Genomic DNA, 19,411 nt, shown 5'->3' with positions numbered 1-19,411 from the left:
TTGGGGACATGAACCGTATCACTGCACATAAAGACTTTCCTAGAGTTTGCCGTTCTTCAGGTAAGACAGTTTCCCCCGTAACACATGCATTTCACTCTAACTGATATTACTTGCATTTTCAGCTATTGACAGCAAAAGCCAATATAACAGAGTGGCTTCTTTTTATACTGGCTTAAAATTAACAATAAACGAAGGCTCAAATCCAGATAAAGGTGATGCTTGGCTACACCTTCTACAATGTAATTGGAAAACACTTTTCACCTCACACCTAAAGGACTTTTGTACTGTTAAAAACAATAAAAATTAAAAGAGCAGTTTCACATTTTGTATCAAAATTGATTTAAAACTATCACAAAGTTATTGCATATTTTGTAAGAAAAAACAAAAGCCTTTGCTGATGAGTATATGCAAACACACCTTGACACAATTTGTTATAATTATGCAAGCTGAAAACATGTTGTTCGAGCTCCAATATCCCACTACTATCCAGGTACCTGTCATTCTCATTCATGCACATTAATTAATGTATTCCAAGGATATGAGATCCAATAATGAACTGTGTGTCCTGTCATTCATACAGAGCTGGGCTACCATCTCTGCTCTGAGGATCTCATCATCTGTCATTCCTAGAACAATAAAATTTTAAAAGCCATTAAAATAACTTAATTTTAAAACACACATTCAGCATACATTTGCCATTAAATAGAAGTTAAACTTGATACAAACATTAAGTAATAATACAGTGCTATAAAAATACAGCAATGAAAAAAAAGGGATGGCATAAATGCTATGGAGAGACACAACCTCAGTCAGGAACAAGGTACAAACTGGAGCTGTTGCCTTTCTGAAAAAGATACAGCATCTTCACATGATCACATACACAAATCACCCACTTCCATTAAAGTAATTTTTCTCTATTTCTATATATCATGTCTATTTCTAATTCATAAGGGAATAAAATTCAGTAACTGGCAAAAATGAAACCAAGTGTTGAATGCTTTAAGTTACTATATGGCTTACCAGCTTTATGGTAGCTACTAAATATTGAATATAAATGAATGGGCATGTTATTTATATACAAGCATTCTTAAAGCAGTGATTCTTACCTAAATGTAAACGAAGACTTAAAAGAAGGACCAAAAACGTTAAAGCTCCTTCCAACATCGACCTTTCATGCTCTGAATCAAGAACTGTATTTTGATGCTGTGATGCCATTGTTAACAGATCTACCACCTTAAATCTACACAGCAAAGAGTAAAGTCAGAAACATCATTCTCCAACATTAAAACATCAACATGAAATGTACTGATAAACTCAGGACACCATTCACAACAAGCCAAAATGAATACAAAATGAAATGCGTGTAATGCAATAATATGCAAACACTCTTATTTTTAAATTCAGATTTTCATTTAACTATCTATAGAATCTGCTATAGCGATATTTACTCCACATGAAAACACCTTACATTTATGAACATGTAAAAGCTAATGCCAATTAACCTGTTTTCAAACCTTGATTTTATTCTATCTAGAAAAGCAGACACTCTCCCTGTGTCTCTTATTGCAGCTCTGTTTATCTGCTTCTTCAGGCTAGCATATCCTGAAAGCTTGCATATGAACATGTGTAAAACTTAAAAAGCCCTGAAGATGCTCAGAAAATGAATGTCTGAAGTTTCACTACTGCACTGTAAATTCAAAAGCCAATCCTGTATAAAATCAAGGATATACCTTGAGATACCTCTTTGGTACAGCCCTTAGGTAAGTGTTAGTTTTGGCTAGGCAGAGTTCTACCACTGAAGATGGGTATCAGACATGAACCTTTTCTCTCACATGGCATAAATGAGTCAACAGCTAGCACAAAACTGAAGAAAAGCGTTCATCTTTTAACACTACCTTTCAAAAACAGATGAAATAAAATAATCCGGGTCCAGCCTAGATGCACAGACCTGTGGAAAGAGAATAAATTTATTTTTTTCAGTAGCATGTTTATTAACAATCATTGTGTTCGCTTCTTAGAAAATGTAACTTACTTGCAGCAGATAAATGTCAGGATCAATCATTGAATTGCAGAAATGAGATTGCACGTAAGTCATGGCCTGTCCTTTAATTTGTAGACCATTTCTAACCCACATGTTGCTGTGAATTTCAGAAAGACTTGCCTGTCAGGAAAAATAAAATAAAATAAGAAGTTACAAACATTTTAGGGATATTCAGCTAGTCAGTTCAATGTTAGCAGTTCATCCATATATTATATTGATGATATATATAATACTAATTTACTTATCCTGGCGAGTGAGGGATGAAAAGGAACCACTGGAAGTTTATGAAACAGAGACCATATTTTCATGAGAGCACATTTCAGACAACAAAAGTGATCAAAACCAATGAAGTGAATCATTTCTGTATTTATTTATTAAAATCTTTTTTAAAGTACTCCAAAGCTGAAGGCATCATGGTTAAAATGAAGTTAGGCATAAAAACAATAATTACAAATACTGCTTACTACCACTTACATGCAAATAAATACAGATTTGTAAAAAAAAAAAAAAAAAAAAAAAAAAAAAAGAGAGAGAAAGTTGCAGGGTGCATCCATTCTTGAACTCATTCTCAATTTAAATAAGAATTTTTCAGATTCAGGTTTTTCTCACCTTGCGCTCATTCATAGCTATTCTATGAACATGCAAGTCCATGTTTTCAAAGGGTTGGTTCTTCCTACCCTTTTGAAAGTGTTATAGTGAATATTATTATTGTAATTCTCAGAATACAATAACTAAAGCCACATATTTTTGGAAATAGGAAGGCAAAAAAAAGTTTATTCTAACTACTCAGTATATTCTAGTTATTACTGTCACATATTGCTTATTTTGATATTCCACAATTAAGATAACACTCCCTTGTTAATACTTCTAAATATATTTAACTGATAGGGATTACAAAAATCAGACAGCAACTATTTTTTGTTGTACATCTCTACATTGGCAAAGTCAGAAGTCTGTCCATACCTGAATCTGAAGTGGGTGAATCATTAATTTCATCAGCATCTCCTGATCTGGCAAGATAGTATCAAGATCTAGTTCTTGGCATTTGACAGCCTAGAAACAAAAAGCAAGCACACACTGTACTGAACAATCACACTCAACAGGGAATTTCTATCTTCTATGTGACTAAAACATGTGCTTACCTTACTTAAAAACATGGCAAAGTAACGGTGCAGTGGCAAATGAAAAGTAACTTGGTTAGGAGCTGGCTGGAAGTAAAATAAAGATATTTTAATATCATATATTTAAAAAAAACCAAACAACTGCAAATGTCTTTGTCACAACCACCAAGAACAGTATATTGCATGCATTTGATGGACTGACTTTCTACTAATAAAGTATTACTTCATTCCCCTGCACTCTCCAATGATTCCAAAATTTCCCTTATTCCGACAGCTATAGTTAATGTCTTTCTAAGCCCTCAGTAACTAACGTCACTCTGAACTGATTGGGAGTATTGCTTGCTAAGGTGGCAAAGTGCTCCCCACTACCATATCAGAAGAGGACTTCTGTGTTGCCATTGCTTCAGCTCTTCGTTCAGAACAGCAGTACACCAATGGCACTGCTTTTAAGACTCACATAGCTTATGCTTGCACCAGCAAATGTAAATCACCAAGACGCTATAAATAAAGGATTCTAGGACATAACATGACAACTATTAACTACAAACTCTAATTTCAGCAAGACAGTCCTTTTTCAATCACAGCCTTGAAAGATGACTTAATTTAAGGGGGGCAGGGGAGAGGGAGTGTATCACCTTTGAAGCTTAATCAGATTTTCACAGTATTTTGCCTACATTTACTAGGAATATTTACCTCATCTACAAAGTTGATAGCATCAAACCAGTCCTGAAGCGCTTCAAGGCAGTATCTGACAACGTTTCGTGTGTATTCCTGTGTTTCCTGCAGTAAGAGAAACCAGTGTACTACACAAGCCAAAATAGTTTCAACTGTCACCCTATTTTCCTACTACAAATAAATATGATTATTTCAAGAATATTTTTACAGTACATAATTCATGCCCTCATCATACAGATATTAGAATCATAGAATCTTTTAGGTTGGAAATGACCTCTGAGATCATCAACTGTTAACCCAGGACTGCCAAGTCCATCATTAAACCATGTCACTAAGCACTGCATGTATGTATTTTTTTAAACACTTTCAGGGATGGCGATTCCACCACCACTCTGGGCAGCCTGTTTCACTGCTTCAGTGAAACCACCCTTTCAGTGAAGAAATTTTTCCTAATATTCAATCTAAACCTCCCCTGGCATAACTTGAGGCCGTTTCCTCTTGTCCTGTCACTTGTTTTCTGGGAGAAGAGACCTTCCCCCACCTGCTCACAATCTCCTTTCAGGTAGCTGTAGAGAGCGATAACCTGAGCCTCCTTCTTTTCCAGACTAAACAACCCCAGTTCCCTCAGCTGCTCCTCATAAAGAGTTAGTATTAGGATGGTTTCACCGTTACTATAAAAGATAATAATTTCAATGGTGAGAATTAAGGCACCTTAAGAATGGTCTGCTGGTCCTAGTGCCTATTGTTTAATTTATCCATTTATTTTTACCAAAAATCTAGAGATGCAAGCGTAGAAAAAAGTACAGCCATTCCTTTTGGTTGCATGGAAAAAGTCTTGGAAGTTTATCTGTAAGCTGGCAAACACAAAGTACCTGAATGCAACAATAACACAATACTGCACAGATTTCAACAATATGCAAACCTCATTATGATTGCATGATGTAACCCTGTAACAATGCCCTAAAACTATAATACATTTCAGATTAAATCATGTATTTCAAGCCTAGAACTGCACTCCATGAGCCAAGCAGTAATGTGCAAGAAGAGAAGGCAGGCGGGGAGCTAAAGCAAATTGCTCTGTGATCAGCAGAACTTACAAAGCCTCATTTCTTAATGGACTTTTCCTTTAATCTTCTCTTCCCTCTAAACACAGACTCCAGACGTGCCCCACACTCTTAGGGTATCTATGATACACTTCTCATGCAAAAGCCAGCAGTGCTTTGGCCAGCCAGAAGCTGTGCAAGTACCGACTGGCTCGCTCAGACACCTTTTCTCGTCAGGAAATCAAACAGCCACACTCATCCTGCTGTTCCACCCTCTACGGTGACTAGGCTCTGCCAGCTGTTCCTTTCCTATGGGATGCAAGCTGCAATCTCTTCGCATCCATCCAACTTCACTAATCAAGCACAACCATTAAACTATGAAATTTCTAAAACACTTCCAGATTTATAGAGAATGACCAAAGCATTCAAACACAGGGGTGAAAACATGACTGACAAGCCCACAGGCAAAGCAAGGAATCATAAAGGCCTTAAACACAAGGCACTTTCCCAACCCTAAGCTAAAAAGAAAGGAATACTTCAAAAAGCCAGAAGTTGTAATTCTTCAAAAGATAATTCAGGCTTATAAACTGATATATTCATAATGTATCAGTATAACTTATATTATGGAAGGGCTTTTGCAACTGCCCAATTTAAACTATTTTAAAAATGCATGGTATGCTCATGCACAATTTTTCAGTGCACAGTTCAACTCAGGTATTACTGTCTTATGGATGCTATTACATATCTCAATAAGCTAATTCAAAGTGATCAAGTATTTATTTCATAAAAAATACCAATAAAAAGTGTTTTTCACATTAAGTATTCCTATAAGCTGATAGATTCAATTTTTACTACAAATTAGTATCATTTGCAGTTTAGCAAATAGTAACAGCTCTTTGCTCTGGTTAGAAAACCATGAGATGTCAGAACGTAAGAGGCTTTCCACCTCAGGCTAGTTAGTTAAAACAACATGAACCAGAATTACTCCATCCCACATCATAATGAGTATCTACCTGCAGGACATAATCAAGATTATATCATCATTAGGACAACTTATATATCTCCTTTCCTACTGAACGAGGCAAAAATGACTCAGATTATCAAGTTCTTCATCAGATGGTTAGTTAATTTATTCCATATGTACAGTCATATGAATGACTGTACACATCCTGAACTTGTAGTCTCAGTTCTAGAGACAATATATTAGACACAAGCATGAATTCTATACTCACTATACACGGAATCCAAGTTGATCACAGTTTTATATATTCAGTAGACAGACACAGCAAAACCCAAGTGTTTTCAAACACAGAACAGACAGACCTTTCAGATCTGAGAACTCTAGAATAAGTCATGGATAAAAGCCATGACAGAGAAATGTTAATCTTACCCTAACTTTGCAGTGTGATAGAAGACCCCACATTGGCTGGGCACAGGCTTCCAGCTCAGCAGCAAAGGCAGCGTAGTATGTCTGTGATTCAAACTCCACATGCTCATTTAGTTCTCGTTTATTTAAGTTCATACCTTCAAAGATTTAAGCAGAGTTATGCAACCAAATATTTAACTAGGGCTAAGTGGAATGCAGTATTTTTAGTATTATGCATTCACACATCTATTGAGACAAAAAAACACAAACTGTAACAATATATCTTATCTAGCAGCAGAATAAATGATAAAGTATGAGAACAAGCAGCAAAGTTTGAACAGAAATAGACCAGAAAAGAACAATAGCTCTACACTGGCTAGTAACTGCACTCCTTGCTGTTCAGGTGACATTAACATGGACAGCAGCCCTTCTACTTTGAATTTCACTTAATAAGAACATTTAGAAGGAAAATACCTGGTCCTCCTTCTAGGCAGAACATTAATCAGTATTGAAAAGTTCACAGTTTTAAAATATTTTTTAAAGTAATAAAAAGTTTCCTCAGAGCAACACTTAGAAAAAGATTCAGATTTATCAATTAATTTACCCAATATTTAAATTTAGAACTTCACCAATACAACAATTCCAGCATAAGTTATGGTTTTTACTTTAAGTACACCGGAGAATCCTGACACTCTGGAATCTCAGTCAAGTTTTGCTCTTGTCAAGCAATTGCTCTTTAACTAGCCCACGTAAGACAAAGATACATTAGATCATTTCAAATCTACCTGTTTTCTAGAATCTACTGTTCCCTTCCAGGAATACAGACTTATGAGAACACTAATTAATTAAATATTACATACAGCGGTGTAATGATTTTGCTACTGCAATACTTAAGCTGTCTTAACATTCTTGTATTAGTACTGACTATAAAAGCTACATACTTGAAAGAATGCTACAAATTCATCCATGTTACCAAAAAGACCATGATCTTCCAACAAAAATTTCTTCGCCACACTTTGGTGTGAAAGTAGTTTATAAAATCACTAACCAGGGGCCAGTAAGTATTATTCTTCAGTAGTGCTTCCCCCAATTCAACCACAACAATGTAAACTATTTTCTTCATCTACAGTTTTAAAAAGAAAAAAAGAGAAGTAGTAATTTTTTTTCTTTTGTTGTAATTTTAAAATGAAGTTACAAGCTAGGCAAAAATAACAAATAGGAATTTACTATATGTTGTGATCACACACATGCAGAGAAAACTGCAGAAAAGAAGAATGGTTGTGTGGTACCTGAGGCTGTTTTCTCGTCACAGACTCGTCAACATAGATCCCACTCAGTAGGAGACATACTTTGAACAATATTGCAACCTTTGAAAAGCAGTGCATTAGTAAAACCATCCCAGCTATGCCTTTTTTGAATACGCTCAAGAAGTATAAAAGACCAAACAGTATAATTCCTATTATAAACATCTGAAATCTGTTTTGAATTTGACACGCTTCTAGTGAGCAAGCTACCTTGCAGCACCCAAACAAGAAACTGGTGATCAAAATCTTCACTAGCATGTTGAATCTGGGAGAGAGAGAAAGCATTTCCACCCTGAATATGGGACAGAGAGAGAGCTGATGCAGCCTGCCTGAGACCAGGGCAGGAAAGCATTCCCAAAGAAGGGGAGAAGAAACTGGGGGGGGGGGGGGGCAGGCAGAAGTCTCCCCCTCAAATCACAGTACATCCTCCACAATTATCAAATAAATCTCTTTATTTGATTTTCGTAAGATGGACCCTTGGAAAGGCCAGAAGGGAAACAGCATTGGTCCTGGATTCACAATCCAAGGGGAGTAACTTCTAGCACCCATCTGTCAGTCGCTCTTGTGTTTCAAGCGAACAGAAGAAAGAAAATCTTGTATCTGATGATCAGCCTTGGGGATGGCTCTTGTCCAGTTCAAATGCACTGAAGGACCCTTGTAGTACTCTTTACACAGTGGAAAGGGTTCATAAGCAGTACAGCACAGCCACAGCTGGAAAGGACACTGTTATTAACAGAGCTCAGTCTCCAGCTGATGAGGTACATCTGTATCTGGAGTGGTTGCCTTTGGTATATATGTAAGCTTTTTCCTCTCCTTTGGTGTAACTACTAAAGAAAATACTTTTTCTCTTTTACTCTGAGGTTGTTTATTTTGTTGGTTTATTGCTACCAGGAGAAAAAAAACCCAAAATTCCTCGCTCGCCTGTTAGGTCAACAGGTTTTCTATAAGTCACACAGTACTTGCAATCTTGACAATTTTACTTCCCAAGACACAGCACAGAGAAATTAATCTTATCTCATCCTGAAAAATATGCTGCTTGAGTTGCACACAACTACAAACAGGTAACTTCTTGTTAAGATAATAGAGCTCCATTCCTTACGACTGACTCCCACCTATTACACTGAAGCACTGGAAGGAACAGGAAGCCAGAAGTGCTCTGTAGAGCTTCTCAAACTTCTCTGCCACAGTTGATCAAATACTCTTTACTCTCTCTCTTGTTATCTGTTACATCTGCAAGAAAGGACCTAGGTCTTGTCTGCTCAGCTGCCTGGTTCCCACGTGCTCACGCAGCCTATCCAAGAAGAGGATAACATCTCAGCTGGCTCTGCCTGAACCCACTGGAGGACTTCACAAAGAGCCAACAGCTACATGTTCCTGATTTTATGTCCCAGTATAGATCAGACAAATACAAACTTACTTCAAACCAGCAGTGGCACGGCCTCTTAATCAGAGTTCTCTACAAGCCAGGGTTAACATAAGGTCGGTCAAAGGGGTGTTTTTTTTCAAGGACAAACAATTATCAAAATTTTTCCCTTGGGGCATGAATTCTTCTCCCATGAGAAATTCCAGTAGGAGGGAAAATACTGATAAGATGAAAAAAGTCTCTAAAAGCAGTGTGACATAAATCTTCCCAGGGAGCCAGTTTTATCACGTGCACCCATATTTCTCCTCATCATCCTTTCACACCATGTGTGAGAGAGGTAAGCCTGAACTAGTTTACACTTTTGAAGGCTGATAAGAACACAGGTCCTAGGTCAACTGTTTCATGAGCACTGCTTGTCACTTGGATTCCACAAATACCCTTAATGAACTGTATACTTTAACATGTCAGCTCTCCAAAAGACAATTGGGATCTGTGAGCAATGCAAACTAAATGTGCCATAGCCGATACAATCCCTGCTCCATATTCTCCTTGCTCCTCTCCAACATGTTTTCTTCACCTATCCATCAGCTGGATTTGCAAACTTTGTCTCATTCAGATACCAAACAACTTACTTGTTGCACTAGCTGCACAAACAGAATTCTTCTCAACTTATCTCACCAGCACAGACTTCTGACAGACCTCTCACTATTTCCAGCATCGTAAGACATACCTTGAACTAAACACAAGATAAAAGCCCACAGAACTGCAAAAGAAGGCCAATGAGAATATGAGAGGGAAAAAACGCAATAAAAGTATTTTGTTAATTTTTTTCTGTTAATTTATAGTATGCCCAACTCGCCATGTATAAAACAGTGGGAAGAAAATGTGAAAATACTGAAAAGCACCAGATTGATGGAGTTTTAGCTAAGACAAATCACTGGTGCTGGGGAAAGGAGACAGGTAACTTTATGTCTTGGGATAGCTGTTCCAAGGGTAAGTCTTTCTCACAAATTATCACAAATACATCTGACATAACTTACCAGTCAGCTTATATAATTAATTACCAGGAAGTTTCTTCAGAATAGCTAATCACAGTCACAGCCTTTTTCTGTTTGGCTGCAAATTCTGATCCATTACAGAACCTTACCACCGTGCTAGGAACATCCCATGCTGTCCAACAAGTAACGTTCAGAAGATGCTTAAAAGTAGTTTCTACCAATATGGCATAAGTTTAGCAAAAGTCACTTGGTAGCCAAACTATTAAAGATTCAGCATTTTTCTTTGAACACTGTGAAACAATTTATGTAGGGCAACAGAAAAATTTCTCCTGTTGATGTGCAGCTAGACGACTGAGGATCTCCCATTTCAGTAGTTGTTCTGTATTAGGCTATACATAGAATGGGCTCAGAGATAAAGGATACTTTAGACAAGAAAAATCAGTTTCATGCAGAAGTCGATGGTACTTATTTGGCAGCAGCTGACAGCCTACCTAGAGAGTATTTTCAAATTCAAACTACGACAAAGAGGGCTGAGAGGGCTGTGGTCTGTTAAGTACATGAAAGCATGAAAACCAGCAAGATTCGTTGTGCCATTTTCAGATAAGGACAGGTAAACAAGGAGGGCAGAAGTAGGACAGCTGTTTTCACTAGAAAAGTTACACAGTGTACACCAGGTGAAATTCAAATTGCCACTCTATCAACAAAAATCTTGATCAAATTATTATATTTACAAAGTATGAAATCATTCTCCTCTAATTCTATAGTTTATTAAGGCAATCCCAGGTTAGAAAAAAATACCAATTTTAAATACTTCAAATAGCTTGTGAAATACTTTGAAATGTTATTAAAATCTTATTTGCATATATAATTTCTCATTCAAAGAGCTTCACAAACAGCGTCTATGCATTCTACCCAACAAATGAACGCACCGCAAGATATACTCTCTATTTTTAAACTACATAACATTCCTAAATAAGCACACCCTACAAACCAAAGGATAAAATATCAGTATCACTCTTGATACTATCTTTACCATTTCTAGGAAATTTTGGCTTCAGACTTACCATATCTTGCTAGATCCTGTGTATTTTTGGGAAGAGGTTGGGAGGTGATTACCCCAACCAAGAAAAGAGATTAAATTTTCCCCTATAATCAATTTATTACCACGGAAACAAGCAAACAAACAAAGTCCACTACCTTGCAATTCACTTTTAATAAGGCAACTTTCCATCCTATATAACAGAACAGTGACCATAATATCCAGCAGCTGACATTCTTCTGTTACTTGGCGTGCTAGTTCTTCATTGCTGAACAACTGAACACTGATATGCACAATTCTATTAGACATTGTGTCTGATTCATGGCTTTTCTTCAGTGTTTTCATAATAAAAGCATAATGCTGAACAAAAGTTTTTGTAAAAGCAATCTGCAAATCATAAAGAAATTTTGACGTTAACAAGCACCATACACAAATAATAGCTTTCTTTCATTATAAAATATTCCTTTACAAAAGTACAGTCAACATATCCTGGGAAACACCAGTTGCCATGACAAACCAAACCTGATAGGTCTAAGTATCCCATGCCTAGTTTCTAGAAACAACATGAAAAGACCTACGTATAGAAAAGGGTAACACCCCTCCAATCTTATTACCTTATCCCAAAATCTAACCTTGTTCTATACTTTCCTTGTTTCTATACTAATTAATTTAGGATGTAAAAAATGTAGGATAAAACAGGAACTAATGTCCTAAAATGAAACACTCTAAAAGATGAGATTAGTGGCGCCTAATAAAGCTGCCTTACCACTTACGCTCATCTACCCATGGAGTGAAGTTTTCACTCGTCTGTCAAGGATGACATTTCAACACCAAATTTCATCTGCTGTCAAAACATCCTATATTTTTTTTAAATAGACCTTTAGCACTTTCTCCTCAATAATTAAAACCATTAGCAAGCTTTGCTGTTCTTCATATAACTGTTTGGGTATTTTTAAACCAGGCCAGCATTTAAACACATCAATACATATAAATCTTAGTACAGTTTCTTGTCCCACTCAATGGGCCTCAAATTGCATTGTAAAGCAACCTTTTGCATTGCATATACGTGTGCATGCCTGCCAGCTTCGAAATCATTGCTCACTTAGTACTTTAAGTTCTGAATTAACACCATCTGGACTTGCTTAGCTTAATAAGAAGAGATAATACAAGTTGCATAGTGAAAAAAATTTTCAGCTCAAACTCTACAATCCCTTGTCTGTTCCTCCTGGAAGTATTAACCTTTCACAAGCATAAAATTAGAAATTTTAAAACCACCCTCAGGCAGCTGTGTTTTCACCAGACTGTATACAAATCACTACTTCATTTTACCTGCCTCATACTCAGTGCTCTCTTTTATTTTTTTATGTTATGGCACTACCATATTGTTCTCATTTAGAAAGTATTTCCAAAAATATCACAATGCCTGAACTCTGCTATTGGTCACAAAGACTGCTTCTTCCGCAAGTATCCTCAAAAATAAAGCTGCTCATGCAAAAACCAATGGACCACGCTAAGGATGGGGTTATCACTGCATGAAACGCTACAACACTGCTTAACTTGCCTTCCTGTAGCTGGCCCACTGTGATGGATTCCTGTATAATAATTTGAAGTGTCTTCTACATGCAACACCCAGCACAACAGTAGTTGTTTTCAGCTAAATCCTTTTTGGAACAACATATTCATGGTATTTGCATGGAGTTAATACAGTATCATTCTGGTATTGCATGGCAGAACAACCCATTATGTAATTTCCTTTAAATTAAAGCTTGATACAACTTTAATCACCAGCAAGGACACTTATGACAAACATCAACACAGTTATGCTACTAATGTTAAGCCTCAGACAGAAATGATGCACCTGATATTTTAAGAAGTCTATGAATGCTGCTAGTAAAAAAAGTATACTTTCTTTATACATTACTTCTTCACACTGTATTATGTTTAAATAGGATTCCCAGATTCTGTGATCTAGGAACTAAGTTTTACTTGTTTTACTCAGCACTCTTAAAGTTGATTGCAAAACATAAAAAAAATATAAAATTATGGCTACTGTAGATTTGCCATCAGTACAGTATAATGATAGAGACTCTGTAATACACTTAAATGAAGACATAAGCATTACTCCTACATTCACTTGGAAGTTAAACAAATACAACCCTTTCCAATTTTGACAGGAAGAAAGTAAACTCATTTCCAGAAGTTAAAATGCTGAAATACTGTGATCCGTATATAAGAACAGGCACAGCAGGTCAAATCAGTCCATCCAGCTCAGTATCCTGTCTTTGAGTGGCCAAAGTTGTATACATAACTAGGGAAAAAACACAGAATGGAGGAAGAATGCAGATATTGACAACACTTCTTTCCAAATACCTATTCAGCTTCCAGCCATTTGGAAGAAGTGGCTTCCTAAGACAGACATGTTTTCTGTATACTTAATTACCTTCACTGACTTACTCTCTATGATCTTGTGCACCTTCTAAATTTCTAGCCTATGGACAAGAAGTTAGTTTTTTCATCTAGATTTTCCTCTCGGTGGCCACCCAACAATCCCAGATCTTTTAGGAGCCTAACATCAACCCCATGGCTCAGTTAGAACTTGCATCTCCCATGTTTAGGATTTCAACATTTAAAAAAAAAAAAAAAAAAAAAGTTCTGCCAGGTGAAAGCTGTGCTAAAATTAAGTTTCCAGAATAAAAACTCTTCCACAGAATTTGTATGTCCAGGAGTTAGCAAAGCCCTATTGCTGAAATAGCTGGCTCAATATTCGCTATGGGAGGTGCTTGACGAGGCACAGCATTTCTGATAATTATGTTTGTTGATTCATTCTCTCTACCAGATGCTTTTGCATTTCTCTACTTCCAGTATTCCAGATTTCAGCAAGGTTCTGCTCTTGGATGATTTACATTCTTCCATCAGCTTCCTATTTATTGCCAACCCCTTCTTTGCCTTTTCCTTGGTCACGTGAAGATCAGTTCTATTTCTCTGGCCTTTTGTTTCTCCTCTTGCAGAAACCTTGTCCACACTATACACCTCTAATTTCTTGGAAGTCCTGGTAAATTTATCTTCTGTTTTCTTTTTCTTCACTTCTAAGTTTCCAAGCTTCAAACGTCAGAGACTGCTGGAAAGGATGCCTGAGGTACAAATCCTGTAAGGCAAAACCAACACTGTTTATGTTGTCTCTCTTACATGCAAAAGTGGGGAGGGGAAGAGCTAGTTAACCCAGGGTTTTAGACCACCCCTTTCAACACCTCTTTTTGATACTGAGAATCCTAAAAGAGAAATTTGTTCTCCTATTTAAAAATAAATCTGTGCAACAGAGACTGCTGGTGGCTCACCAACTGCTGCATAGGGCATGGTGGATTCAGTCAGCTCTACTACGTTTATGCTGGAGGTCAGAGATTTCAACAGTGTCACAGTACACACCAATAGCCAGTTCTGTGCTGTTTCTGACTAGCTCACCCAGTTTTATCAGAAAACCAACCCAGCAGAATTCTGCTGATTTAATGAGCTAAATCAGCTCATGAAGAATCAGACAAATTGCACAACACCAGAGACAGAAAATTTAAGACAGTACATGTGGTCTAGATAGGATGGGAGAAAGTAGCAGAAAGCTGAGAGATCACTTGGAACAGTTGAGTTCCAGCCGTTTGAGAATGCAATATCATTAAACAGCAACCAAGCTTTTCCTTCATAAAAGCTAAAGGGAAGCTTGAAAGCAAAAACATTCTTCTAATTCAGTGCAAAATGGTACATTCTCTCTGTACATGTAAAAGCAGAGCCACTTCTTGTGAACTAGCCACAATCCTCATAGATATGTTTAAAATTCATGCATCGTTTATAGTTTTGCAACAAAGCACAGACATCTTGGGGAAAAAATAGTGGTACTGCCTCCCTAGTATTGCTGTGTGATACATTTCCTACTCTGAGATTCCTTACCACTGAAAAATACTTCTTCAACAACAACAGCAATTAAAATAAACACAGATTCTAAAAGATTTCCAATACTTAGGATTCGTGCTAGTAAGAAAGTTTGTGTATAGGAATTACCTGTTTAATCAAACACAATATGAAACTGGTAAAAAAAACCCAAACAAACAAAACCAGGGAACGTTTAAATAATCTTTTGTCCAAACAGACAGTATTGGTGGGAAGAAGATGGATTATTTCCAGACAAAGGTGGCAGCCAGCAGAGAAACCAAATATACCATAGTCTCCATTTTGAGTACATAGTGAAGAAAGATTGTGAACATGATGAAAAAAGCCGCTGTGGCTTGTTGTCAAAGGTAAAAAGATCCCATGATCCTTAAAAGTTGTTACTACATGGTATTGTAAAAAGGTAAGCACAGCAACACTTACCAGATTCCTCTGCATGCTGCTAGCAGCTGGGTGTTTTTACAGGCAGGAGTTTAGCTGGCAATGGATCAGGAGAACTGGATATTCACACGGGTCTCGAAATATCAAGAAGAATTCAAGCTTCATGGCAAGGGATCATCAGTTAAGAAGTCCTCACACCTCCTCATGTATTAGCTGAATCCGAGACCAAGATGAATCTATGCTGGTATCCCAAATCAAAATGGTGTCTTGACATGGACAGAGTATTGCTGGAGGCCCTTATCTTTTTCTTCCTTCCACGTTCATATCCTTTGCTTTGATCCAGCAAGGTTTTAAGGGGGTATGAATACAGGACTGTCCCATTATAAACACATATTTTTGAAGAAATCTGCATGCCTGGATGTCAGGATTTCTTGAACTTTGCCTCCCAGCAGGGATTGAGAAGGTCCAAAATATTTGCATGACGCAAAGGTATGACATGATCAGAGGAAAATGTTAAGCCTGATTGCTATGTATACTAGGTCTTGGGAACATGTAGAGCAAAGAACCAAACCTGGCTGCACATCAAGATTTAAAAGAGGAATATGACATCCAGTCTCCATGACTCCAGGCCAGGAGACACTTGGTATGGACAACTGCAAAATTCTGTAAGGAAGCACATGGAAGGCTGCCAAAATCACCTAGGGCATAGCTGCAGCAAGAACACACACTGCAATGACCCATATGGAGAAACCACTGCCTACTAGAACAGCTGCAATGGGAATGAAGTCACCACAATTATTTACCAGTCATACCACACTACAGAACCATTTAGTGCTGATCCCCATCTTCTAATAAAAACCCAGTTGACAAAGTAAAACAACATAAAACCAAATCCAACAGAGACAAAAAGGAAAAACCAAACCATGAGATCAAAATTTATACTGCTGCTCCAGAATTATCCATCTTGTTTTGTCCACATCTCTCTTCAAATACTATACACTTAAGACTTTGTAGCAAAATACTCAAGCCAAGGTAAAATCATTATTTTACTGCTTATTATTAAAATACAAACATACAACATGGTCTCATGCAAGGCATAATACATACCAAGTACTTGTAAAAGGCATTTAAGTTTGAATGAAATTAGGCAAGTACCTTATAATCTTGATCTGGTAGCATGTTGAGTAAGAAAGTCACCATCTTCTGTGGAAACTCATATTTTATTGTCCAAAATAATAATTCTTCTAAAAAACATTTATGCTTCAAAACATCCATGATAGATTGATCTGCATGAAAGGATGGAGGAGGGGATGTGTAATGTAATAATTATTAAAACTAAAACCAATGACAGTGCAGTTGCACTGTATTATATAAAATTCAGTAACAAAATTTTAAGAACATCTTAATGCACTCTAACTTTTATTTTTTTTAAAAAAAAAAACACTGGGAAAATTAACATGGCCGCCACTGCACAGTGTCAGTCTCTAACACTGAAAAGGACCTCCCAGAGAAGCCTGTGAAAGTTTTCAGTACAGTTCTACCAGAGTCCAGTCTTCATTGATTGCATACCCTACTGTAATAACTCCACTGATTGTAACTGATCACAGCAATCTGCACAGTATTTACACAGCACTTAATTGAGGGGAAATGCTAAGGTAGACTACTACTTAGCTGAAGTTAAAATAGCAAAACAAAACACAATTTATGATTAAGTGATGAGTTCTATCACAACAATTATATTCTGTTTACAAAGCCCTAAACAAGCTAAATAGAAACAATAATGTATCAGTTATTTTTAAAGCAATATATGTACTGATTGACCAACCACAAAGTTGTTGGTTGGTTGGGTTTTTTTAAGATAAAAATTACCATAATCAGACAATCAGGCACTAGGCTCCTGATGGTACCAGAACAGTCAGCCTCATTTTTCCTCATTGAATTCCTCGCCATTCACCCTGGCCCCTTACTCACGCTAACAGTACAACCCTGCGGGGTACCTACATAGGAACCAAGTAAGTTTCCATTCTGTCAGCTGTGTTCTCAAGCAGATCAGTTGCCTGATTGCAAAGCTGCAGAAACTGACCTCCACGAGAATAAACTGTTCATGAAGCTATTGTCTGACAGAGCATAAATCATATGAATTCTGTTTAAAAAAATACTAAAATATAAAAACTCTTTAACGTCATACTTCAAGAGGTTGATTACTTAGAACTACAACAGGTATTGTTCACCCCCACAATATATAAGGACTAAAGAAAATGATAATACTAATAATAATGCTCCTTTATACTTATAAATCAACTAGACCTGAGGATATATCCATACACATAAAATACCATGTTCCGATGGGACTGTATCAAGTGCTCCCATCAGTACAGATTCAAAATCACCTAAGCTCAGTATCATTTGGCCTTGAAGACTTGCCTCTTCACTGAAGTATGACAGCTTTAGGGACTGCACTGGCTAGCTTTGTGCCTATCCTAAGCAGGACAGGTATTTGTGCTTTTCCTAAGCAGGAATTACCTTCATTTTCCACCATTACCAATCAGGCCAAAACACCTCAGGAATTGCAAAAGATCATGAGAAATAATGAATAATTTAAATTTTAGGGATCTCCTCAAGACTCCAGCAAACCACACAAAGAAAATAATATGTTTTATTCAATATATTCTACAAGTGTTGAAACAAAAAATTACCTTCACAGAGTCATGAAAGGTATTTTAATGTTAAAATATTTTGTAAAGCATTACACATCACCTACTGCAGCAAACATATGATGATCATTTACGTTCTCTTCCTCGTCTCTTGTTAAGAAATTGCATATGAGATTTTACTGCCCATGAAAGCTTGGTAGCCATGCAGACTGAAGTCCTCTGTCCACAAAACAGACAGCACAGGTTTAGGTACAAGCCAAATGCCCCTGAGTGAGAACACCAGCCATAAAGACAAGTGATACAGCACCTTATCTCTCACTGATGTGCAGCTTTCTCTGACATGTATCGCAGTTGAACAGTGCGTATCAAATTCTTTATGCAGCAGTTTCAGAAAGGGATGGAAGAATATATATCCATTTATACCTGCTCCAGAATTTAAGTAGGCAGAATGCTCTTACCCAACTTGGAAAATTTGTCAAGAACACTGGGACTAATGTTCCCACTCTTGTGAAAAGCACCACATGATTTTAAATTTCTTTTAACAAATAAAAAAAAAATAGTGCCTGTGGGTTTAAAATTGTCTTAAACATCTGGTATTTCAAATAGATGCAGGATGCAAGTTTTAAAACAAATAAAATAAAAAATTCTCTCAGTACTCAGTCCCATACCTGTATCAGTGAACTTCAGCATAAAACCTGTATTTTCTTTAAAGAAACATTTTATTTTTTCCTCATGCCACAAAAGACCCCATAGACTATTGTAAGCGTCCTGCTGGAATATGAGTCTTAGCACTGCAAGATATCCCCAGTATACAAATAACCCTCTATGAAGACAGTACCACTAAAGACCTAGGATGGGACAGGGAGTCTGCTTATATGGAAAAGGTAAATCTGTTTTTATTCAATACTCAGTTTTCTAAAATTTTCTTTTCATACTCTTATTTTATACCCTATTGGACATAAAATATGAATACTGAAAACTTCAGAAAACTATTCAATATTTAATAAAAACAGATACTTACCCTTCCCCCATTGGCAGACTCCCTCCTCTGGGGCTGATATTAGGAGCTATCAACAGCATGAGCACAGTCCATGTTGGGATGCCTCAGAGGGGGAAGACTACAATCCTGGGGGGAAATGAAATGTTGAATTAAAGTATCACTTTCCCTGAAATGCTTCTGTTGACATTGGGTTTCAAATCTGGCAGCTTCTAAACCTGAGCTTCCTTCCTGCCTATTTCCCATAATCAGTTATTATGCATCAGAAACACAGCATTTTTTCTTGTATTACCCGACTCTTAATTTATCTTTTAGACAAGCTAAGAGCCTCTAAAATTCAAGTGTGAGAGCTTTCCTTGGATGTCTCTTAAGTTTCCTGCATTTCTCCAAAACTACCGCCTCTTCCACACAATTATTCTCTGCCACAATCTTTCACACACCATTTCTAAGATCACCTCTTAACGACACCATTGCCAGAAGATTTAATTCTCTGCTT

At 37.0% G+C, this 19,411-nt stretch overlaps 1 protein-coding gene across 1 annotated transcript in view; it reads right to left on the bottom strand.

Annotated features, from left to right (window-relative positions):
- The window catches only part of UBR3 (ubiquitin protein ligase E3 component n-recognin 3), a 115,990-nt gene that overhangs the window by 73,213 nt on the left and 23,366 nt on the right, over nt 1–19,411 (bottom strand). Inside the window, 13 exon segments of the mRNA XM_037397335.1 lie at nt 541–626; nt 1,107–1,240; nt 1,896–1,948; nt 2,033–2,161; nt 3,005–3,094; nt 3,184–3,249; nt 3,856–3,942; nt 6,271–6,405; nt 7,188–7,276; nt 7,279–7,348; nt 7,350–7,369; nt 11,109–11,337; nt 16,420–16,550. Coding sequence (XP_037253232.1) covers nt 541–626; nt 1,107–1,240; nt 1,896–1,948; nt 2,033–2,161; nt 3,005–3,094; nt 3,184–3,249; nt 3,856–3,942; nt 6,271–6,405; nt 7,188–7,276; nt 7,279–7,348; nt 7,350–7,369; nt 11,109–11,337; nt 16,420–16,550 — 1,319 coding nt within the window.

This window comes from Falco rusticolus, chromosome 8, assembly GCF_015220075.1.
Source record: "Falco rusticolus isolate bFalRus1 chromosome 8, bFalRus1.pri, whole genome shotgun sequence".
Classification (NCBI taxonomy): domain Eukaryota; kingdom Metazoa; phylum Chordata; class Aves; order Falconiformes; family Falconidae; genus Falco; species Falco rusticolus.
This window is presented reverse-complemented; position numbering and strand designations above follow the sequence as displayed.